Raw genomic sequence first — 25,418 nt, 5'->3', positions numbered from 1 at the left:
ATAAGTTTCATGGTTGCTTCTCCAAACGCGAACTTATATGCACCAGCCTGCGCTCAACTTTACGTCTCCCTTGAAAAACGTGTCAACGACTCCTGGTACCTATTCGAGACGCGACTACAACGAGCACCATCCCTGATGGCTGACCACGACCGGCGTCGTCCTCGGGGCGGAGGAGGAGGAGGAGGAGGCGGTGGTGGTGGAGGCGGCCATTTCAATAACAGGAAGAGAAGATATAGAGGTACGAACATTCATGAGACGACTTAAACAACAGCTCATTCAGTGATACTCCAGATGACGACTTTGAAGATCGTCGAGGTCCACAGCGCCGCCGCTATGAGGAACCGTTGGCCGTAACAGTGCGCAAACAGGTTCTTTCCGTTGCTGAAAGCGTGAGTTATCCGTTTATGGTCTTGTTACAAGAGATTGATGAACTTGCAGCCAATTCGAAAAGCAGAGGAAGATGTTGCCATCATAGCAAAAACGCTCGCAGAGAATTACTTCGACCACGACCTCACCACGGGCTTTGTGGATCTTGTCGCACAGCTGTAAGTGACATCGCCATTGAAGTACGGGCTTATACTGAGGACTCTGCTAGTATCGTCGAACAACCGCTCAAGATCCCCTTCGTTGCCGCCATTGTCCTCCTCGCGAACGTCCATAAGCCGGAGCTCTCTGTAGACGTATTGGCTAAGATCGGCGAAGCACTACAAAGTCGGCTGGATCAGGGAGTTTGGCGAGAGGTTAAGCTCTATACACGGTTCCTGAGTTGCCTTCAAGGCATGTTTGAAGGAGACGGTGTCTTCCCAATTCTCGAAGAATTCTTTTCCAGGGCTGCCGATCTGCAGATGAAGTCGTCTGAAGACGTATTTCCCCTTTGATCCCCCTCCGTCCCATCTCGTACTGATGTTATTGCAGTCGCTGGGCCTCGAACTTGTCAAGATCATCCTACTGACCATTCCCTACACGATGTCCTCCTCGGCGAAAGGCTTCGATGGTCAAGCAAACGCCCTGCTAGAAAAGACGGACATTATCGCCTCGACTGCTCATCCTTTGGAGGTTTTAGTCGACCCATACCCCAGTGCCGAAGTTGGCGCACCGACATCTTCCGAAAGCGCACTGGCGCTCCTGCAGAAGCACATGCAAGAAGAAGCAAAGAACTCGTGGGAGCTGTCATGCTTACCGCGTCCGTGGAAAGGCAGTCGAACCCCTGAAGAGGAGGATGCTCTAAACGCCGCTCAAAAGCACGCTTTTCCTGCGATCAAGGTGCCCGAGACTATCCAGACTGGTCCGCGACCAATCTTTCCCGAGGTCTACTGCTCTGTTTATGGTGAACAAGAAATTGAGACTGTTCCTCTACCATCTGACCCTGCGGCCATCATCATTCGTGATGCTTTGTCAGACACAATCAATGCTCTTGACTTCAATCGCACGGCTGCGGCGAAGTTCCTTATCGAAGTTGATTGCTACTTTAACTCAGAGACCTTTGTAAAACGAGCTACAGCATTCGACAAGTTGCGAGACGTTGCGGGAGACAAAGCTTCCTGGAAGCCTGAAGACGTTATCGTGGACGCATGCTTCTCTCAATTGATGCAGCTTCCTGCACCAGAGCACAAGCTGATCTACTATCACTCAGTGCTAACGGAAGCCTGCAAGCTGGCACCTGCTGCTGTTGCGCCCAGTTTGGGCAGAGCGATCCGGTACCTGTATAGAAATGTCGACAGGATGGACCTGGAGTTAGCTCAACGCGTCCTGGACTGGTTTGCCCACCATCTGAGCAACTTTGGCTTCACTTGGAAATGGACTGAATGGTTTGTGGTTCCGTGTATCAGGCGTCCGTGAGTTTTGCTGACAGTATCAGGATCGACGACGTGAATTTGCCCAACGTCCATCCGAAGAAAGCCTTTATCATAGATGCGCTGGACAAAGAGATTCGCCTGAGTTTCTCCAAACGTATCAAAGGGACGTTGCCAGAGCCTTACCAGGCGCTGATTTCAGAAGCAAAAGAGAAGGATGTCCCAGAATTCAAGTACAGCGATGACTCGACGCCCTTCGCTGCCCAAGGCAGGGAGATCGCACAATTGATACGCCGCAAAGCGGCCAACGAAGAGTACACACCTGTCTTGGCGAAGATCGAACAAGAGGCGGCTGAATCGGGTATATCAGAGCCCGAATTACAGTCAACAGACGCACTTGTCACATCAATCTGCTGGGTCGGATCGAAGTCCTTGTCGCACGTTCTGGCTGTCATAGAGCGGTGCAAAGATCGTCTACTGGCAATGTGCGCAGGCAGTGCAGGTAGCAGGAAACAGATCATCACCTCAGTCATGGATTATTGGAAAGATCAAACAGGGGTTGGAGTGGTCATACTGGACAAGCTGCTCAACTATCAAATCCTAACACCTTCGAGCGTCGTTGAATGGGCGCTGATCGACCATGTCGCTCGGGGTACTATGCTGGCAAACGCTTGGTGCTACGAACTCGTGGAACGGACGACCAAGAAGGTTGCAGCCCGTGTCAGAAGTATTGTGAACGCTGTTCGACAGCCTGGTCTCGCGGATGACCAGAAGAACGAACTCCAGCAGACTCTCGATCAAGAACTGGAGAACATGAAGTCCCTCTACGCTATCATTGAGGATGCTGTCGTGAGTATACGTGATGGCAACCAGGATGAGATGATGGAGAGTAGCGATGCACTGCGTGCTGAAGATGAGGAGTTGCTCAAGACCTGGGGAGGGAAATGGGCCAAGGTGTTTCAGCGCAAATATGCCGTTGAACAGAGCTGGGTGCGGGAAGAGTTGGCCAAGCCAATTCCTGAACCCACGGTTGTGGATGAGCCGATGAAGATGGATGAAGCTGATACCGGTCTGAATGGCGGAGGCGAGAACGGTGCCACTGTGGACGAAGACATTGACGGAATTGAGTAAACAATGGTCGTCGTGGGAAAATAGCATTAGCGAGATGGTCCCAGATATGGGAAAGATCTTCTTGATGTCTGTAATATTAGCATCTTGGACGTTTCAGCCGCATCAACATGCCGCTTGACACAATGACCGGTGTCGGTGACACAGGTCGACATGCTGAACGCTGAACGTATCGTGGTTGACCTTATCAGTTCCAAGCGGTGCAATCCTAGTGAACAATAAAGTCAAGAAAACAGCATGTCAATAGAGTCCGTTGTGATTGTGCACTGCTCCCGCGGAGCCTGTCTGAGATATCATGGTCTATCTGAATTCCTTCAGCCCTTGTGTGCGGTCGACGACAGAGTCTGCACTGTGGTCCACTGCTGTGGTGGCATCGGCCACGACCCGATTTTCAAGATAATACATGTACACCGCTGCTGCTGACGTCGACCTAAAAGATATCGTTGTCCATCGTACCATCATTCTCTTGTGGTGCGTTGTTCCAGGTGCGCGCCTGAACTTGAGCCTTGACATCATTGTTCTCGAGCTCCAGGTTGACAATGTAGTTTGCTAGACCGTTGATGTGATTGTCTGCAGCCGCAAGACGGTTTCGCAAGGCCTCGTTATCCGAGAGGAGGGCGTTGAACTGAGCTTTGAGGTTCTGCATATGGATGGCCATCGCCTGCCTATCTGAGACCAACATTTGGACCTGCTCTTCATGATTCTGGATCTTGTTGAGTACCGCCTGGCGCTGTCTGTACAACTTCGTCTCGTTGTTGGGTCCTGTGCCAGCAGGCTCTTTGGTCACACCGACGAGCTCGAAGATCTCATTCTCGACTTTCCTCTCCTTTTTGCGGAAGACTTGATGTGTTATGTTACGCTTGTTATTGCTCGGACCCTTCCTAGTGGTCTTCACTGGAGTGTTTGCGGTTTCAGACTCGGCTGGAGATGCTGTTAGCGTTTGACTCGAGAATCAGGAGATTGCATGCCAGCTTACTGGGTGTAGCTGGCTGGTAAGCCGCTAATAGATTGAAGTCGAAGTCGAGGTCTGACATGGTGGTAGACGACTCTGCTTCGAGAAAGAGGCTTTGAGAGATGGGAATGGAGTGTTTGAACGGTTGTTGGACGGTGTAGGATCGGTTGTGTTCATGGACAAGTTGATCTGTGATGGTGGTTGAGGTGGAAGAACAAAGAAGAGAAGGAAGGTGTGAGGAACTGCTTTTGTACTTTCTGCGTCTGCCAGCGCGCGTTGAATACAGGCAGTGACGGTATTGTCGTCGTGCGATGCGTGCAATGGAATGAATGCTTCCTATTCAGTGATGGCTGAAGCGCGCGACATAGAATGGTCCGGAAGCTGTATTCTCGTGCATGCCACAGGGCTGAGGTCGGAAACATTATTGGTGAGGGATATTTTCAGTCCTCCTTTCTGTATCGCCAATGTTCATGGCAGAGACTCCCCTCTCGCAGTCTTGATAATCTCACACCTTCAACATAGTCTCCAGAGCACTTATTTACGAATACCATAGCCAGAGAAGCCTCCTGGTGGTCCGACAGGAGGAGCTTGCGGCATGGGGGCAGCTTGAGGACCACCGAAACCTGGAGGAGGAGCGAAACCGGGCGGTAGGCCGTTTGGTTGTTGTTGTGGAAAGCCTGCAGGCATCTGGCCGTATCCTGGAGGCATAAACCCTTGCGGTCCACCATAACCTGCCTGGCTCGGAGGAGGTCTTGCTGGCAGGCCACCTGGAGGTGCTGGTAGAGGAGCAGTCTGTGGCGGAGGAGGCCGTGCTTGGGCAGGTGGTGGCACAGCTTGGTAGCTGCCATTTGGTGGTCCGAAGCCAGCAGGAGTGACAGGAGTCTGAGGCATGCCGCCAAACATTGGACCTCCGACAGGGATTGTGGCGGGGGTAGGTTGCACACCATGAGCTTTGGCTTGGGCGGCAAGCATTCTTTCGGCTTGATCTCCATGTCTCTCGCCTTTGCCGTCCTTCTTGTAAGCGTACTGAACTGAGACCTCTTTGTTCATGAGGTATTGGCCGTTCATGTTTGCGATAGCGTCGTCGGAAGCTTCGAAATTGGCGAAGGATACGAAGCCATAGCCTTTTGACAGATTGTTGTCATCGCGAGCGATCTTCGTGGCGTTAGCATGGTCCAACTCATGGGGAAGAAAAACATACCTTTGGAGCGGCGACCAGGGTACCAAATCGGCCGAATGTGTCATATAGCATTCTTTCGTCCACCATAGGGTCCAGGTTGCCGACAAATAACTCTGCACCGACTTCAACAGATTTCTGCTTGTCGGCGCTGGCCTTATTGACTCGAACGGGCTTGCCATATAACCTCACTTGGTTCATAACCCTGGCGGCATACTCTGCGTCTTCTTCTGAGTTGAATTCGACGAAACCATAGCCTTGGTGACTCTGGGTGACTCTGTCTTTCGGTAGATGTACGTTGACAATGCGACCTGCTTGGAGAAACAGTTCCCATACCAGAGCATCTGTGACTCGCTCGTCAAGATTCCCGATGTAGATCGTCGAATCCTTGTCTTGCTCCCAGTGCCTTGCGCCAGACATATTGGAGACTCTGGCCTATCCCGCCGGATGTACCTTGGTTTCCGCAAACTGTGACAAGAATAGAGACCTGCGGATAGAATGTTTATTGACTGTACACTGTCGAAATAGCCTTTCCTGATGCTCAAGAGATAATACGTGAAAGCCTCGTGAAAAGCAGAATGTCTTTTTTGCTTTGAGACTAGCGTGCCATCAACACATCACGTGCCTGATATTTCGGGCTCCAACTTTTTTGGTGCGCAGCTTCAACTCTTTCCGTTGCATCACCAATATCATTGTTTCCTCCCCAGACTCATTTCTCCGTCGTTCTACCACTTGTGGCTTCGACTTCTTCATAATGGCTCTCCCAGCGATACAGTTCTCGGAAGAGACGAAGGTATGCCGATTATGTGGCCGTGTGAATCGCGGAGTTTGTCTGACGTGCGATCACCAGGAGCGCATTTCCAAGATCATCGACATCACGAAGGAGGTCGTACATTATGGCTACCTGCCTCTAATTCTTTACTTGGGTATGTTCCTAGAACCCTCGGCGAAGATATAGACTCATCGACTGCAGGTTACACACGAAGCGAACCGAAGCCGAACTTGATCAAGTATACCAATACCCGCCCTTATTGCGCTTTGCAAACAGCTGACACTTTCCCAGCTTGATATCTCCTTTCGCCAACTAAAGCCCTTTTGCGGTCACGCTACCTGTACAGTACTATCACGAAGCCCGTCACAGCTGTCAACAAGGTCCCTTTTTCGGGACCATGGTGGAAGGATGCCGGAAATGAACTCAACCTCAGCGGAGTTTTGAACGGAAAAGCTTCGAAAGATATTCAGAAGAACGCGATCGATGCCCGGAGAATCGAGGGAGCCTTAGACTCATGTGGATTTGGCCTGGCGTGGCGATTGTATAACAATTCCATGGTGTTGCACGCACCTCCGGCAGAGGCAGACAGTTGGCCCTGCATTTACTCTCATACTCTCATTCGCGACATCTCTGTGTCATGACGGTCAAGAAGTCTCAAAAATTGATGTGGCTTGTTCGAGGCCTCAATATATGTATACTGCTCGATACGATCGACCGAGAGACGTTGTCGTTCTTATGGCACCTCTAAACCTGCTAATCCTCCTCAGCTCTGCTTGGACGATTCTCAAGATGGACTTCCTGGCTCTCTTTCCTTCGCAGTCGTACTTCGCAACACATGCCGTGCGATCGATCTCGAAATGAATAAGAGGACATCCTGGCCCTTGAGTCTTGTGTCCATCCGCTTCTGCGTGATTATCCGAAGGATCCACGGGTACAGAGATGTCAATGTCCGCCTCGAGAGTAGGGTATTGATGCGTCAAGCACACCGCAGCCATTTTGTTGCATTCATGAATCACACAGCACTTCATTTATTTTTATGTCGAGGTTCGATTGTCAAACATGGCCGGAGAAGGGAAGCCGACAAGGTGTGGCCCGTGCTCTGGAATCGCCATGTTTGCACCGATTGGCACACCGGAAGATGCAGTTCGGGGGTGGAGAAACGGCAAGCCTAGTAGCCCTAACTTAGGCCTCTAGGCGAGGTGGTTGGCCATAAACCGTGGCAGATCCTGTTCCCATGTCTCCAGCATCGGTATCATGGTAATACTGCGGCTCAACTTGTGTGACTCACTGTTCGAAAAGAAGCGTATGGCCTCGATCCAAGTGTCATGCGACTCTTGCCCTGAGCTTTGACAGCCAGCATCAACGCGGATTACGTGGTGATGACAACCGAAGAATTAGGTGCAAGGACACGCCCAGTGCACGCCCCCTCATATGCAGCAGTGGATCTCCCGGGCAATTGGCCTTAGCGCCGCCTTGACTCGGCCTAAGTTTAGAGGCTAACGATCCATCCACCTCGCGCCTCCTGGAGACTTTTCTGGGGGCTTGCCGTCCTTGCTTGCATGCGACTGCACCAGTCTGCCAGTTCGGTTTGGGGCTAATCTACGTGCTCGTTAGTGTTTGGTGGCACTTCCCTTGACGACACTTGACACAGAGAGGAGCCCAAGCTAGTGAGGCCCGTGGTCCAGCATGCCGATTGCCTGCTCCCTGATTTTCCACTCTGTCTCCCCGGCTGCACCTCCTGCATCTCCTCCACCCATCTCGTGCTTCTGCCGCTGCTGGCCCCCTCCACCGAACAAAGAGGCACACCTTCCACTTTTCCAATCAGCCAGCCTGTTACTTCCTCACTTCGCAGCAACCCTTTTTCGCGCCTCTTTGTCTTTGTGGAATCTCCTACAGAATCCGTCAACAAGAAATTACTTGATTCACCGATACTGCGGATAATTAGCCGACATATCGTACCTTGCGGCTCCAGCAGCGGGTGTCCCTTATTCCTCACGCTTGCCGCCTGGGTGTTAAGGAGCTTATTTCCATTTTTCTCCCCTTACCACTAGCGCGCTTTTTGCCTGATCTGGAGGTACCTGCACCTGCGCCCGTCGCAACTCTCTTCCCAATACCTTCTTCAACCTCATGCTGATCCCAATCTAGCCGACATTCTTCCCTTTCCCATAGTCGGCCGAACCTTTAGTTGAGCATCAGTTACTTTCCATCATGTTCAACGCAACACAACATCGCGGCCAGCCCAATCTGGGGCCCGCGCCTCCTGGACCGCCAAATCACCGTCTGAATGAGATCTTTGACTCTCTACGGGCAGAGTTCGAGAATCAGAACCGCGCCTCGGAGCAAGTCGAGAATCAAGTGTCTCAACAAATTCAAGAGATGGAACTGATCCGCAACAAGGTTTATCAGCTCGAACAAAACCAGCTGAAGATGAAGCAAGACTATGAGGCTGAGATTCGCATGTTACGACACGAGCTCGAACTACGTGGTGGACCTCAAGTACAATCTCATATCGGCGCCCCTGCTCAACACAGCGGCCCCGCGCAAGCTCCTCCTTCCCTCGGCCACGGTCAGGGTGGCCTTTTTAGTGGCATCATGGCCAACCAAGGTCAAGGCGGTCCAGGACTCGCTCCACCCCCAGAACAACCTGCTCCTCAACAGCATCCTCTACAACCTCCTCCACCCACTGGTCAACCTCAAGGCCCTCCCCAACCGCCGTCTGCCTTTCCAGGCTATGGCCAGCAAGGACCGACCCTGAACGGCTACGGCCCACAGGCTCAGCCTCCCACAAACTCCCCGGGGCTTGGAAAGAACAGGAACATGACTACACGAGGCGGTCCAGGACCTGCTACACCTCAACAGCATCCGGGTCAGCCACAACCGATGCCATATCAGAATGACCCAAGAGCGTCGCCACAAATTCCGCGTCCAACACCTCCAGGAAGTGACATGCAACTAGGACCCCGTCATCAGATCCCAGGTCAAGGACATTATCCCAATGTTGGCAACGTGCTGGCCGATCTCAATCCTGACGACCTCCCCGACCACTTGAAGCGTATGGGCGCCAATGGCGAATGGCATGCCGTCTTCAATCCCAACGTCCCGCGTGTGCTCGACATCACGCTCTTGCACAACCTCGTCCACGAGTCAGTCGTGTGCTGCGTACGTTTCTCTAATGATGGCAAGTACGTCGCGACAGGTTGCAACCGCAGCGCGCAAATCTTCGATGCTAGAGACGGTCGCAAAGTCTGCGAATTGCTCGATGAAAATGTCCAGGACAAAGACGGTGACCTGTACATCCGTTCCGTGTGCTTCTCTCCTGACGGCAAGTTGCTGGCGACCGGTGCTGAAGACAAGAAGATCAGGGTTTGGGACATTGAGACCAGACAGATCCGAACCATTTTCGATGGTCACGAGCAGGACATTTATTCCCTCGATTTCTCTCGAACTGGCCGACTGATTGCCTCGGGATCGGGCGACAAGACTGTCCGTCTCTGGGACATCGAATCGAATCAACAAGTCATGGTCCTTTCTATCGAGGACGGTGTTACCACCGTAGCCATGTCACCCGATGGCCGCTTTGTGGCTGCTGGATCTTTGGATAAGAGTGTCCGAGTCTGGGACTGCTCCAGTGGATATCTCATTGAACGATTGGAAGGGATGCAAGGTCACAAGGACAGTGTCTACTCGGTAGCATTTTCGCCGAGTGGACGAGAATTGGTCAGCGGCAGCTTGGACAAGACCATCAAGATGTGGGAACTCACCCCACAACGAGGACTGATCCCATCGGCGCAGGCCAAGGACGGTAAATGCATCCGGACATTCGAAGGACACAAGGTAAGCTTTTCACTGCACGATCACTGTTAACAAGTCTAACACATCTTCAACAGGATTATGTGCTCTCGGTTTGTCTTACCCCTGGTGGAGAATGGGTCATGTCCGGGTCGAAAGACCGGGGCGTGCAGTTCTGGGATCCAAACACTGGCAACGCACAGATGATGCTTCAGGGACACAAGAACTCGGTCATTTCGGTGGCTCCTTGTCCGACCGGACACTTGTTCGCTACCGGATCAGGAGACATGAAGGCTCGTATCTGGCAATATACCACCTGGAGAGGAGCGCATCAAGGCATCTAGGGGAGGTCTGAGAGGGGAATGAGTATCTTTTCGGACTCCACTACCGCGGAGGACTGGAGTGGGGGGCAGAGCACCGAACAGAGCACCGATCACAGCCTTATGTCGCTGAGGTCTCTCAGTGAGGAGATGCGGAATCTTAACCCGGATGAGCCAGGACCATCAAAGAAGGGTAAGGGTCCAAAGAAGGGAAAATTTATGGAATATTCGTGACTCGGTTTATTGGGTTATGGTTGGTTGAAATGTCGGCGAGGTGTATTGGGCTGCGCTTCTTTGCTGTGGCAGGCAAAGGCCTTCAGGGGCGAGACACAGAGGGGCCGCTTTTCTTGGGGATGAAATTTGATTTTGTTGCTTTGCGTCGTCTGATGGTGCATTGTGGGACTGAAGCAGAAAAGAAAGCAAGAATAATGATATCCATGCTACTATGATGAGGGTGGTCTGTCTCTTGCTTCCTTGTGCCATTGCGACTCGGGGCGATTGGTGACCTTCACAGCTTCAGTGCTACAAATGTGTATGTACTGTTCGGTATTCCCGCCCACCTTGCATCGCGTTAACCACAAGGGCCGAGGCAAGCTTATCCGTCTTACTGCTCCAAACCAACGGCAGAGAGAAGATCTAGAAGAACAGCAAGCCACCACTGGCACTCACGACACTTCCGGTGACCCATCTGCTCTCCTCAGATGCCAAAAACCCTACAAGAGGAGCGATATCGCGGACCTCGCCGATCCTGGCCTCGGCGGGCGTCGAGTCAATCATGGGCTTCAAGGCATCGATAAAGCTCTGGTCGCTCGCGTAGTACATGTCCGTCGCCACAGGGCCTGGGTTGACACAGTTGACGGTGATACCGCGCGACTGGCCCAGTTCTGTGGCCCACACGCGAGCCAGGGCTTCGGTCGCAGCCTTGCTGGCTGCGTAGACAGTCTGTTGGGGCACGCCCATGCGCGCTGAGACGCTCGAAACAATGATCACCCGGCCGCCGCGCGGGATGTGAGGAAGGGCTAGTTGTGTGAGGAATATGGGTGCTAGTCGGGCTGGTCAGTACCAAGTTCGGTCGTTGATTCGCTCAGGTCCTCCTCGAGGGCCCAATGGGTGCATACGTACCTTTCAAATTGATGTCCATTTGCATGTCGTAAAACTCCTCGGTGATGTCGGTGAGGTATCTGTCGTCGCCATTGCCAGCGTTGTGCACGAGAATGTCGATGTGCCCGGACCCAAGTTTCAGGGCGGCATCGATGAGTGCTTGTTGGCCGACCTTGTCAACTACACTGGCGTGGACGGTCACCGCTTTCGCGCCGGTGGCGAGAGATTCGATCTTTGAGACGATCTTCTCGGCGTTGCTGCGACTGCTTTCGGAGGTGAAGTTGACGACGATGTTGGCGCCACGGGAGCCGAGTTCGAGGGCTATGCCGGCGCCGATACCCCTTGCTGAGCCTGTGACTATGGCGGTCTTGCCGGTGAGGTTGAGTGGGCGCGGAGACTCTGTGGTCGGCATGGTTGTGTGGCCGTTGGTGTTGCCGTTGGTCGTGCTTGTTTCATTGGCACCGGTCATGTTGGCGGTAGAGTGAGGAATGTCAGGTCAAGAGAGACAGACGCAGAGAAAGAAGTGGTAAGAAGTCGCCTTGACTCCTCAACGTTGAATCGCAGATACCCGACTAGATCAGGAGCCTAGACCACCTGTTGAGCGAGACACAAGACCTCGATCTGTCGGATAAGCATTGCAGGATATCGCAATCGTGACCCGGAGGCGACCTGCATGTTTTCCGTAAGCATCGATGGGACATGGCCTCTCTCTGACAGGCGAGAGGTGGATGTTAGCGCTTGCTGGGGATCGTCCGCCGACCCGGTCTGGTTGGGAGTATTGCCTTCTTGAGACAAGGCTGCTGCAAGCGAGGTAAATGTGGGTCCTTACACGATGGCTTGTCATGCTAATACCGATCATGGGTCCAGAGACTGGGTTACTGATATGACATAAGATAGGGCTGCTCTGATGACTACAGTGTTTGACGCTGGATCCGTCAAGGCCGTTCGATTATACACTCCATCACATCTCGAGTGGTCAATATCCCATGAAGTATCTTGTGCTTCTCAATTACAGGAGTGTCGTATCTCAAGCGACAGCACAACATCAAAAATCCTGGTACTTTGCAACGGCGCCCTGGTCCGGATACAAAACATAGATGGGGTCAACCTGCTCAACCGTCCCACAAGCAGGGTCAGACAAAGAATAGCCCATGTATTCTTGGATGTCTCGATCAAGTTTCCCAGCCACTTCCTGTGGAACAGCCAGGAACTGATTCTCTTCCTGCCGTAAGTAACCTCGAGTCACGAATGTCGAGAATATCATTCGATACTCGTCTGTTGTGCTGTTGGTGCCTCCGCCGTGGAAGCAGGATGCCAACATGATAAAAGCATCGCCCTTTTCCATGTCTGCATATTCGCATAGGTTGACATCAGGAGGTGTCTTGCGATGGCTTCCCCTGAAAACGAGAAGAGGTATTAGCGTGGTCTATTGATAGAGTAGATCAACGACTGTACAGATGCACTTACCACAGGTGGCTGCCAGGAATGAACTGTGTGCCCCCATTGGCCTTCGTCACTGTGCTGCCAGCAACGAACATTCCGATAGCTGTTTCACGATTCACATCTCGCTCGTCATCCCAGCTGTCGACTTCTGCTAGGATATTGTGGCCGATATAGTCGTCGCGGTGCAGAGGCTGTGCCTTGCCACCCGGTCCGATCCTCATTGCCGTGCATGAGTGCACGTAGGGCTTAGATACGGACTCTTTGAACTCATCTCCCCACCAGTTCCAGGTCCGAGTGGTCAGAAAGTGATCACAAACCGCTCTGTACACGGGATTCATCACCTGAGTCCGCGCATATGTTGGACTGAGTCCCAGTAGGCCGGGGGCTCGCTGTGTTTCCTCTGTCAAGTACCGTCTTAGTATTATACTTGCATGTCCAGCCATAGCGGTGCTCACTTACTGGGGAAGAATTTCCCTTCCCAGACTTTGTCATTGTCCATTCGTTCACGGCAGTCGTCGTAGGCTTGGTCGACGTCTGCCTCACTCACAAGACCTTTTATGAACACGCCACCATCACGCTTGAGCAACGCAATGACATCCTCGACAGGTGCATCAGCTGGAACTTTCTGCACTCCTTCGCCATACGTTGCTCTGGCGGCTGGCATCCTGGCTTTTGAATAAGTACACTTGGAACAAAGGCTTTTGACAGATATCGCTCGACTTCTGAAGGCAGTTGACCGTCGGCCTTGCACACAGAAGGGTTTGAATGGTGGGGAAGTAGATCACGCTGCTTGCTGTTTTTACCACCAGAGGCACGAGCCTCGTCTATATCATATGGTCAACAGCGACGAGCTGTATCGTGTGCTCACACTAGCATGAAAGATTTGTTGTTCACCTCAAGATCGGATCATGGGACAGTCAGAGGTAGGTTTGGTGAACGACCCACAAGCGATAAGCATCCCCCTTTAGCGCTCCCGTGGCGAGTTGGGTGAATTTCCACAACGAGACATTTCGCCCACCTTTGAACTGGAGCACACGGGCGATTCTGTCGGCATTGCAGCCAAGCTAAAAAGTTTGAATTGCAAGCGAGATGCACTGTGAGACGGCAAATCCGTTTCAAATGGAGGTCAAGATACGAGAGTCCCTGAGAGACTCAATTTCGCCCGCCTCCACGACTCCATATCAGAACTTGTCCCCTGCGTGGCATTCCTAGGAGAGAGGCTTTGCAACCTTATCTCCCTGGTCTAATCCAACCATGTTGCCTCATTAGGTTAATTGACCAACCTCAGATCGTACCCAGCTCGTCATGAATTCAGCAATAGTCATCCAAACACAGGCCGACGCATCTAGTCTATTCCGAAATAGGGAATTTCTCCAACAACTTTCCGGCTCACCACGTCCTTGAGCAATTGAATTGTACCCTTTGTTATCTTCGCAAAGCGTTGACAGAGACCAGGTCTAGGGCACATGAATGTTCGGGATGATGGACGATATGTATAGGACGTTGATAACAAGAGAAGGTCCTCTTTGGCCATCAGTATCTGACGCCCGCTGATCGAAAGGGTATATCAACGACCATACCGCCCTCCCTCTGTTTGTGGTCTTGACGCATCTCCTACATTCATACATTCGAAATGGCGACAACGGTTTCCACCTCTGCTGAGCATGAGAGCAAGAATGACATCAACCTCACCAACGTGCCTGCCTCTGTTGCCGACGAGCTTGCCCAGGTGGGCTCATTGACTGAGGTGGGCAACCTCGACGATGTCATCTTACAGGCCAACGGCCATACACCGGCCTTGCAGCGACAGTTCAAGTGGCTGTCTGCCTTGGGATTGGCATTCTCAATCACGAACTCATGGATTGGATATTTTGTAAGCTCTCCGAAGCCATTTCACCTCGCGGGCGCTAATATCGTTACGTATTCCAGAGTTGTTTCGGTCAGAACCTCATATACGGAGGGCCCCAAGTCGTCATCTTTGCTCTCATTGTGGCCTGGTTTGTGCAGTCCGTGATCATCCTGGGACTCAGCGAGTTGGCCTCGGCCTTTCCAAGTGCAGGAGGACAGTACCACTTCTGTTACATTCTTGCTCCCGAGAAGCACAAGAGGTTCGCGGCTTTCGTAGTGGGCTGGATGTCCATGCTGGGCTGGTGGATCGTGACTGCTAGTGGAACCTCACTCTCCGCAGTCTCCGTCCTTGGAGTTGCCCATTTCTTCCACCCGGGTTACATCCAACACGCTTACCAGGAATGGCTCGTTTATGTCGCTGTCGCATTCATCACGAGTAAGTTGGAACCCAGTCTCTGACATTGCAGTCCTAGCACCCTGGACTGACCACCGGGGTTATAGTGCTTCCTCTCTTCCTGGCTCCCAAGAGAATAAACCTCACGGTGCAAATTACTCTCTACTCATCCCTTATCGGGGCATTCGTCACCTTTGTTATCGTGCTCGCCATGAGACAGCAAGAGCAGCCGGCAAACTTCATTACCCGCTCAGGTATGGGAACCAGTGGATGGGGCGATGGCACTGCCTGGGTACTTGGTATCAGCAATGCAATGTACACTTTTGGTGGCACTGATGGCGTGATACACATCAGTGAAGAGCTGATCGGACCCGGACGAAGAGTGCCCCAAGTGATAGGCGCCACGATGGTCATTGGCCTCGTGACGACATTGCCCCTTTTCCTGGCGCTGATGTATTGCGTCAAGGATGTCGATGCTGTCATGAGCTCTCCCTTACCAAGTTTGGAGATTATCTACCAGGTGTAAGTTGCTTCCTACCAGAAGGACATCAACATGCTGACAGTCTTTTCTGAGCAGAACTGGAAGCAAAGCGGCCACATCATTCTGCATCATCTGGCTTGTAGCGATCTATATCCGTAAGGCAACCCTGGTCAACGACGATCTTTGCATTGTGAGACGCTGACCCGTTGCCAACAGTTTCATTGTGCTCACAATGGGTAACCTCTGGACGAATTGCCTGGGCGTTTGCCCGCGACGTGAGTCTGCCTGTACTAGATTCGTGACCGTTGCTGATATGCTCACTCAGGGTGGTGTTTCATTTTCGACCTATTTTGCCAAAGTTGACGATCGCCTGGGATTCCCCGTTCGTGCAACGCTGGCCTCGTTCTGTTTCGTCTGCCTATACGGGCTGCTCTACCTTGCATCGACCACGGCCTTCAACTCTATCGTCACCTCGGCCGTGCTTTTCCTCAACATCACTTATGTGGTACCTCAAGGAATCCTGCTCGTTCAAGGAAGGAAAAAGAGTCTCCCGCCACGCTATCTCAAACTCGGATACTTGGGATATTTCTGCAACATCTTTTCGGTCCTGTTCATTGTGTTGCTTGGTGTCCTGATATGCATGCCGCCCAGTATTCCTGTGGTTGTCCACAGCATGAACTATACTTCTGTCATCCTTGTTGGGCTATTCGCAATCATCATGCTCTGCTGGTTTACGGTTGGGAGGAAGTTTGAGGGGCCACACATTCAGTGGGATCTGATCACAGCCGCCAATGCCGTTGCAACAACCAAGACTTCGCATGCGTGAGGATGCTGCTCCGGATTCTCAGAGGATAGAGGTTGGGTTACCACAGGGCCCATGACGACAGAGCAGGACAAGAGCGCTATGTCGCTTTCCATGTAGTGAGACGTACTGCACAATACGATTGTTACTTTCCACAGTAACGTCCTTTTGATGACGACGCTGAGAACCTTGTCAAATGACATCTTTCGGGACAAATCCAATGGCTACATATGCGTTTTCGCTCTCGAGTCCTACTTATTCCGTCCAACTTCTGCTAAGTAAGCCTCCGTACAAATGAGTCGAAGGGACAGAACCGGCTCAGTCCTTGTCCTCACAGACGAGGCGCACTTACACAGCACTTTTGCCCCGAAGCCGTCTCATCCTTAGTGGCGGCTGGAAGAGGAGCATCCATCCCCTCATCCAAAGTTGACCTGTTGGCCTGCTGGCTCGACCTCGGGACGTCGTTGGAAGGGTTCAGCTCGAAAAAGTGGCTAGGTTTGAGAGTGACCGACATTTTCTCGCATGGCATAATGGGGAAATCTGCATGACGACACACAATTAGCAAGATGGACGGTTCAGCCAAGGGTTCGTCTACCCTTCTCAGTGACTTACCTTCAGGTCTGGTGACGTGCGTGACACCAAAAGTATGCCACAGCACAACGTCTTCGTTCTCGACGTTGTCATCTCGGTTCGCCCAGATAGCGAGCCCGGTGTCCTCACGAGACTGATTTGTAAATTCTCCTGCAGCCCAGAGCTCGTCATCGCGATACTTGGTGACCCAAATTGGCTTGCTCGCGAAGATGCCGCGCTTGTAGTTGAACGTGTGGCGGCCCATCATCATCATCTGCGAAGGAACGGCATGCAACTTGTACCCAACGGACTTCCCAGAAACGGAGTTGATGACATTTGGATTGATGATCTTGAATGTCCTCGACGCCGAGACATCCAGGTCGTAACCTCCGGCCTTGGTGATCGTTGTTCCTTCCACCGTGAACGCACAGCCAAAGGGATCGAGGTCTGGGTCACTTGCGACTGGGACGCAGTCTTCGTGGATGATGCTGTTTTTGTGACCGTCCAGTGCAGGATCTACACGTACATTGAAAAGGTGTTGGTGATTAACGGCCATGACGCCCGGCGCGACCACTGAGCCCCACGGCGTTTGCACGCCCTTTGCCACAGGCATCGTCGACACAATGCCGGTGGCCTTGACCTCGACATGCAAATTCGCTGCTTGATCCAGGATGAAGGCGAGTATGTACTCGTAATTAGCAACCGTGGCGGTGCACTGGACGACCAGCTGACGATCGCGAACCACGGATGACCTGCCGTTTCGAAAATTCGTGTGCTTCCAGCCGATACCCTGGTCGACTTCGTGCATGCAGACGACATTCGCCATGAGCACGGGCGTTCCATCGCCGGATGTGCGGTAGCCGTCAAAATATCGGATGTGGCCGAGGCAGTCGCAGCCTAGAGTCAGCGTGTTGGAGGTTAGTCCGAACCCCGAGTCTCCAAGGTCGAATGCTTGCTTTCGGTGGAATGGAGTTCTTGGATCGCCGTAAGGCACCGTCATCTCGCTCATGGACACACGGTAGAACAAGGACCGGCCGTCGTAGCTCACATTGTGCAGCACGGGGCCTTCCCTCACATTCCAGCCGAGCTGGAAATTCCATTTCTGCCACGAAACATTCCTGCCTTGGACCTGGAAGGAGGGCCCGTCAGGCTGTTCCACCAGTAATGGCTTCAGGTCCTTGCGAAAGTATTCACCTCCGAGGATGCTGGCACTGTACTCGACAGGTGCCACAGGTTCCCACGGCTGTGTCTCGTCTATCTCAGCCCCTACTCCGAGAGGTAGGCGGTCGATCCACAAGAGCTCTAGGGTGTGAGCATCAAAGACAGGCGCGAATGGAGCTGGGATAGAGTAGTGATTGGCCTCTGGGTCGTCATTCAGCACGATGTACATGTAGCATTGAAAGAGGCGGCGCCTTTCTTTGGCGTCATCAGTGCCATAGGACCAAGGGTCATTGACGACTTTGGCCTCCGCAGGGAGATTGAGCTTGGAGACCTCTTCCAGAACCATGGGATGAGTGTTGCATGCTTCATGCACTTTCTCCCACTCGAGATAGTCCACTGGGCCTTGAGCATCAGGCAAGAGCACAGCACTTTCGACACGCCCTTGCGTGATGTTCACTTGCGCTTTTCCGAGATGTTGAGATCCTTCTACGTGGTAGTATACCCTGGCCTTTCGGTCCACAGTCTTGACGCGCCCATCCACCCAGGCAAGAACCAATGCCTTTGGTGCTTCGATCAGGTCAACCACCTTGAAATGGACCTTGGAACCTCGAACATGCTCCCGGAGGATGGAAGCTGCGCGCGTGATTTCGGCCGCGGTAATAGGGTCCAGGGGGTGTGCATGGATCTTCATGTTGGTCCTGTTGAGCTGGTCGGTGATCGTCTGGATTTTAGAGTCGATATTGTTGTTGGCGGACCATCACAGCTAGACTTTCTGGCTTTATGAAGCCTACGAGGCAAAGCTACCTTGGTAACATCACGCTCGACGGGCAAACCTAGCTTAGTCACATCATCTTCGAGTCTCGACCATCTTGAAGAGCAGATCCATCTTCGAACATTAGGACAATGGCCTGCCTGCCAGGGTGAGGCTCGTACCGTTGTTGCGATCTGCTCGTCGAATAGCTGGTCGATTTTCCCAATTGGGTCAAGACGCTTTGACAGCTGGGTGAGTTTTGAAGGGCAAGATCACTGACAGCTGTTGATATCAAATGTGTGGGACGTTGCAAAATCATACCCGCAAGATCTGCCAGATCGTTCTCGACACTCGGTCGCATATGCAGGCGACGGCTCGGCTTCCCAATGCAGCGGTCGGGTCGACTGCAACATGGAGGAGTCGGCAGGTCTGAGCTCTCGCTACCCGGAGGGGCAGCGAATAGGAGCTTGCGGCCGAGAATGCCCAAATGGGGAATCTGAACAGCTACCAATGAAGAACCTGTGTGCACCACAGCACGATGCAACAAGCTGAGACTCGCCCTTGGATGAGTGGGACAGTTCAGTACCAAGAGATCCATCAGTTATTGTCGCATCAGTCATCTTGTCTGCCAGAACACGCGGTATTGGTGGTTCAATTGCCTCAGTGACATTGACCTTCAATGACCATCACCCCACGTCGACCGTCGACGTCTTTGAAATATTGCCTTGGAGAAGCGCAGCTAGAGACTATCCCTGTAGGTCGACACTGTCAGAACTCCTGGTCTCCGGTCAAACAGAACGTCTTTGGCAATCATCATGTCCTCTCCAACCAAAATCTCGGTCACTTTGACCCAGATATCCAAAATGATTGACCACTCACTTCTCCATCCGACCATGACGGACCAAGAAATCACGTCCGGCCTGGAGATTGCGCGCAAATACAACACGGCCACAGCATGCGTGAAACCCTATTCGATACCGCTCGCCAAAAAGATGCTCGAAGGCTCGGACGTAGCAGTGTGCCCCGTCATTGGGTTTCCCGCCGGAAATTCCACCGTGGAAGTCAAGGTGTTCGAAGCAGAACAGGCGGTCAAAGCAGGTGGTGTGGAGATCGACATGGTCGTCAACATCGGCAAAGTGCTCGGCGGCGACTGGGGGTATGTGACGGAGGAGATTCGCGCAGTCAACACGGCGGTCACGGCCTCAGGAAAGGCCATTCTCAAGGTCATCTTCGAGAACGATTATCTCCAGGACGAACACATCATCCGCCTGTGCCAGATATGTTCCGATCTTGACGTGGCTTTTGTCAAGACGTCGACAGGCTACGGCTTCGTCAAGCAGCCTAACGGAATGTACTCGTACAAGGGCGCCACGGTCCCCCACCTGAAGTTGATGCGGGAACATTCCAAGCCAAGCGTCCAGATCAAAGCAGCCGGTGGTGTACGTACGTTGGATGATCTCTTGTATGTCATGTCGATTGGCGTGACGAGGATAGGAGCTACGGCCACGGTGACTATCATTGAGGAGGCGAAGAAACGAGGAATCGGCGAAACGCCAGTCGAAGTCGAAGTGAAGCCTATCACGACAAACGGTGCAGCATACTAGGTGATTAGTCATTAGATACACGACCAAAAAGTGTTTCAGGCCGGGTAGACGCATGTGGCGTAGCATTGCATCGTCTATGTTGTATCTCATCAACGACTCCGCTAAGTTGCCGGAACAATATGTGCCCTGGAGGGTCGAAGACAACATCATCCCATCCTTTCGATGGCAGTGAAAGCCGTTCGCTCTGCAGGCAATGGATCCAACGGCGTGACCTTCTTGACAATTCGAGCTGGCGTGCCGAGAACGACGCTCCAGGCCGGGACATCCTTGGTCACGACGCTGCCTGCACCCACCGTAGATCCTTCACCAATCGTCACGCCCGGCAAGATGATGGAGTTGCCACCAATCCAGCAGTCGTCACCAATCGTGACTGGTCGAGCAAACTCGATGTTATCCCGGCGACTCTGCACCTCCGTCTCATGGGTTGCGGCATAAATGCTTACGTTTGGTCCGAACAAGACTCGGTTGCCAATCGTGACAAGTGAGCAGTCGAGAATCGTGAGGTTGAAGTTCGCGTATATTCGGTCGCCGAGTTTGATGTTGCAGCCGTAGTCGAGGAACACCGGAGGTTCAAGGTAGACGTCCTCTCCAACCTTGCCTATAACCTCACGAAGCTGCTTTCCCCGTTCCTGTGCAAGGTAGTCGAGGTCTGCATCCGGAACGTCGTGTGGCCACCACGTATTGTATCTGGTGCACCACCCTCGTACGCGGAATCGTGCTCTTGAAAGGGTCGGATCTAGACAATCGTATCTGCCCATCGATTCAGTCAGTCTTCGAGCCAAGGTATCGGCTTTTGGCGTAGACAAAGAAATCAATTGTTTTTGGCTGCCCAACGAAACTTCGGCATGAAGAACAAAACTCAGACATTGAAGCACATACAGCATGCCCGAAATCATCTTCTCGTATTCTTCGCACCAAGGTATATTCTCGCCCAGCTCCTTCGCCGCCCGAATGAGGCTGTCATTCTTTGCTTGCGCTGCCATGATCTGGACCTAGTGCGGCAAGCTCTCGAGGTCAATAGTAGTCGATGCCGGATGTTGGGGTCAAGATGGCTTAATCAGCTGCCGTACAATCCCAGGTACTTCTTTTTGTAACCATGCGTCGTAATTCCTGAAGGGACCGGTAAGCTATCTTATTAAACTTTGGTGCTTATCGTTGATTTCCCCTACCGGCAGGAGCTGGCCAAATTGCCCTTTGGGGTTTAGCCCGGAAAAGTCCGACGTCGCAGGAGCAAACAAAGTCGTCCCGGCACCTTTGGAAGCAGGAGAGTTCCATTCGGGTTGACGACAGCAACTTCGAGCCAATGGTGCAGGGACATTTCTCCGAGCATGGTTGGACATTCAATGACGAGCAGACCAAAATGCAAGGTCGCCATTGCAGTGACACTTTGTTGCTTCATGTCAGGTGCACTGGACAGCCCGACAACTGGTTGCGTCATTTAGCCAAACGGCAACCGCGACCAAGTGAGGCGGCCGCAAGAACTCCTGTACTTGTGCCTATGATCTTGGGTCCAGGGAAAATGAGTGGTCGAGGCTCATAATGAAGTTTCGTCGGGTACTGGCATCAAAAGAATAGGTAGTCGTGCTGACGTTGCAATGAGCTCGAACAAGTATATTCCATCCAGGGTACATTTACTGGTGCACTAGAAGATGTCTCTGCCGCCGTTCGCTCGTGCCATACGGTCTGGAGGATTGCCATGACCGCTGGTTGTGGAAATCCTGTGATGTGTTGGATCTCAGCAATGCAGATCTTAACATAGTGCTGCTGATGCTTGATGGTAGTGTCTGCACCCGCCATAAAGAGTGGGAAAAGCATTTTCTTGTACAAAGGAGACGACCATGGGACTTGGGCGCAAGCCTCGAGGATGTTGTCCACAGATTCTCTGACGCGAGAATCCGTGCAAGGCGTCGCGAATGTGTTCGGGAACCTCAAGACTCGTAGAATGCAAGCATGCCGATATGCGTGAGCTAGTAATCTCCAGCTTGGGTCTGAAGTTGGGTAGCTGGGCTGATCTGAATCCCATAGACGCAAGTCGTTCTCCGTCTCATGCAGGACTTGTTCGAATGACTCGACAGGCAGTTCCTTGGCGAGATAGGCTTTGCCTGCTTCGAGTACAGTGCCAATGGCGTAGAATAGCTCGACCGGACAGCCCACGACAGTTTCGAGGCTGAAATCATCTGCATCGACAACCCACTTCCGCACACTGGGTGCGAAAGCTAGCTTTTCAGCGCCCGTAAAGCCACGTAATATGTCGAGCCATGCTAGGGCAGCGACTAGGAACGTCTTGAAAGGACTGTGCCCGGTTGGGTTGGCCACGATCCGCGAGCATAGGAACGCGACACCATTCAAGTGGGCACCGTGAAGGGACTTTCCCGAATCGCAGATATCGTCCAGGACCAGTATCAATACAACAGCAAGGGCGAGTTCTTCTTCGATGTCGTTCAAGCCGAAGCACTCTTCTTTCAAGAGGAGAGCACCCAGGCTTTGGATAGCAAGAAGTTTATGGTGTATGGCTGCTGTATGCGTTGTTTGACTTGAGTCGATTTCCGAGCTTCGAAGATGACAGGCTGACAACCCCAGTATTGCATGGAGGAGGCCCGCATGTTGATAAGCAAGTGGTAAAATATACATTCGGAATGGATTGGGATGTTCTGTGGATAGGGTGCTCAGGATGTCACATAAAGCAACATCGAAATGAACCAAGAGATTTTGCGTCTGCTCGTCCGAGAGGAGGTCGTTCAACTGAGCGGAGTGGTTGGGAGAGCTGAAAGGGGATCCCACCAACAATTGGCTCTGGCTACTTGATGCTGGTGAAATCTGCAAAGGGCTGTTCGAAGGTGCTGCATTCGAAATTGGCGAAGATAGTGCCGAAGAACGTCGAGGCCTTGATGCCGGAGTAGTACACGTAGTTGCATTTGCTTCAATTGATAGGGCCCTAACCCGCGGCTTGGCTTGAGGCTTCTTCGGTCCAGTAGTCTTGTCATAGACCTTGAATTGAAGGGAATATCCTTCACACACAAGTCCTTTGGTTGTGCATCTGTTGCAGTAAGGCCGCGTCCTATCGCATTTGCGACATTTTCTGCGGCACGTATCGCACACCGGATCTAGAGATTATCAGTCACGACGTGGTCGATATGGGACCGATCTGACCTGAACGACTCGGTTGCCTTCCTGATGCCATCGTTGCTCTTAGGATGCTAAGGCTCCATCGATGGACTTTGCCGGCGTTCTCGACAGAATCTTGATCTGGGGCTTTGCTAAAACGACGTTCGGGTTGGTGATGACGATAAGCAAGACAAGATACTGTTAGCGCGATATGGGGCGGAGTACTTAGAGTCCTGTTGGGCGCCCAGTCGCAATCTGGTTGCTGACTATGGGGTGCATAGGCACTAGTATTGGGGATTTACGGGTGCGGTTAGGGTACAGAATTAGCAATCAGGTGGCTCGCCAGGCCTAGAGACCCTCCTAAGTTGGATTTATAGGCTCGCCAAGCCGGGGGCACTAAAGTTGCAGACCGCCTTACCGCCAGTAGCTTTTCTTGCCTCTTTCGGATCGGTTCCGAGATTGGGTCATGGGTCTTGGGACAATCTGGCCAGCTGAGTTTACAGCTAAAGAGCATGCAGGCCCGAATGTGCTGAGATCGTGGTTGAAGAATGGAAAGATCTGTACCATGAGGTCCGAGTCGGATGAATAGCTAGGACGTTGTGTAGGACATGTACCCGTATCCTGCTGTTGTATTCTTTCCCTCTACTCCGCCTCGCCACTGGAGTTTCAAATCATTACTGCACAAAACCCCTCACCAATTCCCTCAAGTCATTCTCATCCATGCCCTTGACTCCCACCAGCTCATTATCCAAGTGTGTCGAAAAGTCACAACCATAGTCCGGGGTGAACATCGCCACCACACAGAACCCGTCCATGGCCTCCATCGTGTGCCCGTTGTGCAGACTGCCGAACCTTTCCCGCCGGAGATCCTCGGTGTCCTTGCAAGTCGTCCGCCATGTTTTGCCGTCCTTCTCCTTGGCGTACCCGATCAACTTGTTCTGCGTCGTCACCGTCGAATGGATGTAAAGCAGCCGATCCGCCGTCTCGTCTTGGTTCCTGATGACGCCCAAGACGGCCCTGGCGACGTCAGCTAACGTCGTGGTGCTGAAGGGTATGTCACCGCCGCTGTACAGCGTCGCGGTGTGTCGAACTGTGTCAATGATGAAGCCCACTTGTAATCCCCAATCGAGAAATAGTCCGTTGGCGATCCCTGTCCAAGAGAAGCCCGGGTTGGCCTGGGCCTTGGCCTCAAGATATTTCTGTGTTGCAGCTTTTGGAGCGCAAACAGGCAAGTGCACGCAGAGCGGGTTGAGTGAGTCCATGCCGAACTCTGCGGGGATGAACCGTTTGACACCGGCCGCTACCGAGGCGTCGATCAATGGGTTTTGGCTGCCGATGGCTAATGTGGCCAGGCAGGAGACCACCACCTCGATGCCTTGCAGCGCTGAAGCCAGGGACTGCGTCGAATTGAAGTCCACGTATTTGATCGTGAGATTGGAGCGCTGTTTCAGCTTGGATGAGTTGCCGCCCACGCGTGAGAGGACTGTCACTGACAGGCCGGCGCCTAGGAGCGCTTCGAGGACTGGGACGCCCAGGTTGCCGGTGGCCCCGGCCAGTGCGACTCTGCTTGTAGGCATGCTCGACGAAAGGTTGGCCGCAAGAGAAAAAACCAGAGAGCAGATCAAGGACGACGCTTTATTTCTGTGAAGGTAGTCTGTACGTGGAGTATGATGATAGCTCCGCCAACAATGCTTCTGCTTGGTAAGCTATGCAATTGGTACCAAGCATTTGCCGCATTATGCTTGACTGTGTCCTGAAGAAGGTCATGTTCCTGTCGTGGTCGGGAGCAGATTCTATGTCTCGAATCCTGTTTCGCATGTTTTGTTGAGGTGGATGAGACCACCGAGGCCAAGAGGTGTGTGCGTGTGATGTTAGATGTGGATGCCACGTCAAAGAATACTTTGCTTTCGGATCGGATCCGGTCCAGCTCCCCACAGTATGTTACGACAACCTTCAACATCGTGATCGTCCTGCCTGGTTTGTCTCTATGAATTCTTGAACTATCACCCATCCATGCCCCCGAACATCCGAGCACGTAAGAGTGCAACACCGCGCCGGACCCAATTCTCCAGTTGTGATGCTTGCCGCCAGTCTCGTGTTGCGTGCGATGCCTCAAAGATAGGTTACCAACCTGGCGATTTGAATTGGGTCGGGTCGTGCTCGAGGTGCGCTTCGAGGGGTCGAAGATGTACATTTGAGGTACGGAACATCTCGTGGCTCCCATCTG

The 25,418-nt window shown here is 52.6% G+C and overlaps 12 protein-coding genes across 12 annotated transcripts; 5 read left to right on the top strand and 7 right to left on the bottom strand.

Moving 5' to 3' along the window:
* Positions 1–9: 9 nt before the first annotated feature.
* EDD37DRAFT_605997 (MIF4G like-domain-containing protein) lies at positions 10–2,924 on the top strand (the record flags this gene model as incomplete). The annotated part of the gene is made up of 6 exons (XM_062814848.1): positions 10–95; positions 272–389; positions 439–545; positions 596–863; positions 916–1,835; positions 1,859–2,924. 6 exons carry the CDS (start codon positions 10–12, stop codon positions 2,922–2,924), a joined length of 2,565 nt encoding a protein of 854 aa, XP_062673059.1.
* Positions 2,925–3,150: 226 nt separating this feature from the next.
* Positions 3,151–4,183, bottom strand: EDD37DRAFT_253869 (uncharacterized protein). Its single transcript, XM_062810708.1, has 2 exons — positions 3,898–4,183; positions 3,151–3,842 (listed from the first exon to the last, which is right to left on the bottom strand). Exons 1-2 carry the CDS (start codon positions 3,953–3,955, stop codon positions 3,352–3,354), a joined length of 549 nt encoding a protein of 182 aa, XP_062673058.1. The 5' UTR covers positions 3,956–4,183; the 3' UTR covers positions 3,151–3,351.
* Positions 4,184–4,407: 224 nt separating this feature from the next.
* EDD37DRAFT_560975 (nucleolin) lies at positions 4,408–5,470 on the bottom strand (the record flags this gene model as incomplete). Its single annotated transcript, XM_062813861.1, has 2 exons — positions 4,408–5,028; positions 5,075–5,470. 2 exons carry the CDS (start codon positions 5,468–5,470, stop codon positions 4,408–4,410), a joined length of 1,017 nt encoding a protein of 338 aa, XP_062673057.1.
* Positions 5,471–5,804: 334 nt separating this feature from the next.
* EDD37DRAFT_646856 (TOM7 family-domain-containing protein) lies at positions 5,805–6,138 on the top strand (the record flags this gene model as incomplete). The annotated part of the gene is made up of 4 exons (XM_062817786.1): positions 5,805–5,843; positions 5,901–5,976; positions 6,024–6,060; positions 6,114–6,138. The coding sequence occupies 4 exons, from the start codon at positions 5,805–5,807 to the stop codon at positions 6,136–6,138; spliced, it is 177 nt and encodes a 58-aa protein (XP_062673056.1).
* Positions 6,139–8,030: 1,892 nt separating this feature from the next.
* EDD37DRAFT_676989 (glucose repression regulatory protein TUP1) lies at positions 8,031–10,312 on the top strand (the record flags this gene model as incomplete). Its single annotated transcript, XM_062819589.1, has 2 exons — positions 8,031–9,656; positions 9,710–10,312. 2 exons carry the CDS (start codon positions 8,031–8,033, stop codon positions 9,953–9,955), a joined length of 1,872 nt encoding a protein of 623 aa, XP_062673055.1. The 3' UTR covers positions 9,956–10,312.
* EDD37DRAFT_676985 (putative short-chain dehydrogenase) lies at positions 10,208–11,501 on the bottom strand (the record flags this gene model as incomplete). Its single annotated transcript, XM_062819588.1, has 2 exons — positions 10,208–10,974; positions 11,054–11,501. The coding sequence occupies 2 exons, from the start codon at positions 11,499–11,501 to the stop codon at positions 10,568–10,570; spliced, it is 855 nt and encodes a 284-aa protein (XP_062673054.1). The 3' UTR covers positions 10,208–10,567.
* A 430-nt stretch (positions 11,502–11,931) lies between these two features.
* EDD37DRAFT_621563 (phytanoyl-CoA dioxygenase) lies at positions 11,932–13,184 on the bottom strand. The gene is made up of 3 exons (XM_062816006.1): positions 12,935–13,184; positions 12,500–12,875; positions 11,932–12,429 (listed from the first exon to the last, which is right to left on the bottom strand). Exons 1-3 carry the CDS (start codon positions 13,137–13,139, stop codon positions 12,078–12,080), a joined length of 933 nt encoding a protein of 310 aa, XP_062673053.1. The 5' UTR covers positions 13,140–13,184; the 3' UTR covers positions 11,932–12,077.
* Positions 13,185–14,108: 924 nt separating this feature from the next.
* Positions 14,109–16,024, top strand: EDD37DRAFT_656228 (amino acid/polyamine transporter I; the record flags this gene model as incomplete). Its single annotated transcript, XM_062818814.1, has 6 exons — positions 14,109–14,348; positions 14,405–14,759; positions 14,825–15,239; positions 15,295–15,353; positions 15,415–15,473; positions 15,524–16,024. The coding sequence occupies 6 exons, from the start codon at positions 14,109–14,111 to the stop codon at positions 16,022–16,024; spliced, it is 1,629 nt and encodes a 542-aa protein (XP_062673052.1).
* Positions 16,025–16,177: 153 nt separating this feature from the next.
* EDD37DRAFT_253205 (copper amine oxidase) lies at positions 16,178–18,809 on the bottom strand. The gene is made up of 4 exons (XM_062810705.1): positions 18,665–18,809; positions 18,487–18,617; positions 16,613–18,429; positions 16,178–16,540 (listed from the first exon to the last, which is right to left on the bottom strand). Exons 3-4 carry the CDS (start codon positions 18,420–18,422, stop codon positions 16,332–16,334), a joined length of 2,019 nt encoding a protein of 672 aa, XP_062673051.1. The 5' UTR covers positions 18,423–18,429; positions 18,487–18,617; positions 18,665–18,809; the 3' UTR covers positions 16,178–16,331.
* A 391-nt stretch (positions 18,810–19,200) lies between these two features.
* EDD37DRAFT_253174 (uncharacterized protein) lies at positions 19,201–20,191 on the top strand. Its single transcript, XM_062810704.1, has 2 exons — positions 19,201–20,086; positions 20,150–20,191. The coding sequence occupies exon 1, from the start codon at positions 19,298–19,300 to the stop codon at positions 20,084–20,086; it is 789 nt and encodes a 262-aa protein (XP_062673050.1). The 5' UTR covers positions 19,201–19,297; the 3' UTR covers positions 20,150–20,191.
* A 1,189-nt stretch (positions 20,192–21,380) lies between these two features.
* Positions 21,381–23,529, bottom strand: EDD37DRAFT_253294 (fungal-specific transcription factor domain-containing protein). Its single transcript, XM_062810706.1, has 2 exons — positions 23,237–23,529; positions 21,381–23,190 (listed from the first exon to the last, which is right to left on the bottom strand). The coding sequence occupies exons 1-2, from the start codon at positions 23,265–23,267 to the stop codon at positions 21,650–21,652; spliced, it is 1,572 nt and encodes a 523-aa protein (XP_062673049.1). The 5' UTR covers positions 23,268–23,529; the 3' UTR covers positions 21,381–21,649.
* Positions 23,530–23,581: 52 nt separating this feature from the next.
* EDD37DRAFT_621543 (uncharacterized protein) lies at positions 23,582–25,035 on the bottom strand. The gene has a single exon (XM_062816005.1). It carries the CDS (start codon positions 24,766–24,768, stop codon positions 23,866–23,868), a length of 903 nt encoding a protein of 300 aa, XP_062673048.1. The 5' UTR covers positions 24,769–25,035; the 3' UTR covers positions 23,582–23,865.
* Positions 25,036–25,418: the final 383 nt, after the last annotated feature.

This window comes from Exophiala viscosa (genome assembly GCF_022695815.1).
Source record: "Exophiala viscosa unplaced genomic scaffold EDD37scaffold_2, whole genome shotgun sequence".
NCBI classification, from domain to species: Eukaryota; Fungi; Ascomycota; class Eurotiomycetes; order Chaetothyriales; family Herpotrichiellaceae; genus Exophiala; species Exophiala viscosa.
The sequence above is the reverse complement of the archived record's forward strand: the minus strand, read 5'-3'. Positions and strand labels throughout refer to the sequence as shown.

Coding starts and splice junctions, on each gene's coding strand:
- EDD37DRAFT_253869 (XM_062810708.1), bottom strand. CDS start 3,955: ATGTCAGACCTCGACTTCGACTTCAATCTATTAGCGGCTTACCAGCCA. Junction 3,843..3,897: donor TTACCAGCCAGCTACACCCA/GTAAGCTGGCAT, acceptor CAGCATCTCCAG/CCGAGTCTGAAACCGCAAAC.
- EDD37DRAFT_621563 (XM_062816006.1), bottom strand. CDS start 13,139: ATGCCAGCCGCCAGAGCAACGTATGGCGAAGGAGTGCAGAAAGTTCCA. Junction 12,876..12,934: donor GGAAGGGAAATTCTTCCCCA/GTAAGTGAGCAC, acceptor GGTACTTGACAG/AGGAAACACAGCGAGCCCCC. Junction 12,430..12,499: donor ATTCCTGGCAGCCACCTGTG/GTAAGTGCATCT, acceptor TCTCGTTTTCAG/GGGAAGCCATCGCAAGACAC.
- EDD37DRAFT_253205 (XM_062810705.1), bottom strand. CDS start 18,422: ATGAAGATCCATGCACACCCCCTGGACCCTATTACCGCGGCCGAAATC. Junction 16,541..16,612: donor GCACGTCACCAGACCTGAAG/GTAAGTCACTGA, acceptor GTCGTCATGCAG/ATTTCCCCATTATGCCATGC.
- EDD37DRAFT_253174 (XM_062810704.1), top strand. CDS start 19,298: ATGTCCTCTCCAACCAAAATCTCGGTCACTTTGACCCAGATATCCAAA.
- EDD37DRAFT_253294 (XM_062810706.1), bottom strand. CDS start 23,267: ATGGCATCAGGAAGGCAACCGAGTCGTTCAG. Junction 23,191..23,236: donor AAGGCAACCGAGTCGTTCAG/GTCAGATCGGTC, acceptor GATAATCTCTAG/ATCCGGTGTGCGATACGTGC.
- EDD37DRAFT_621543 (XM_062816005.1), bottom strand. CDS start 24,768: ATGCCTACAAGCAGAGTCGCACTGGCCGGGGCCACCGGCAACCTGGGC.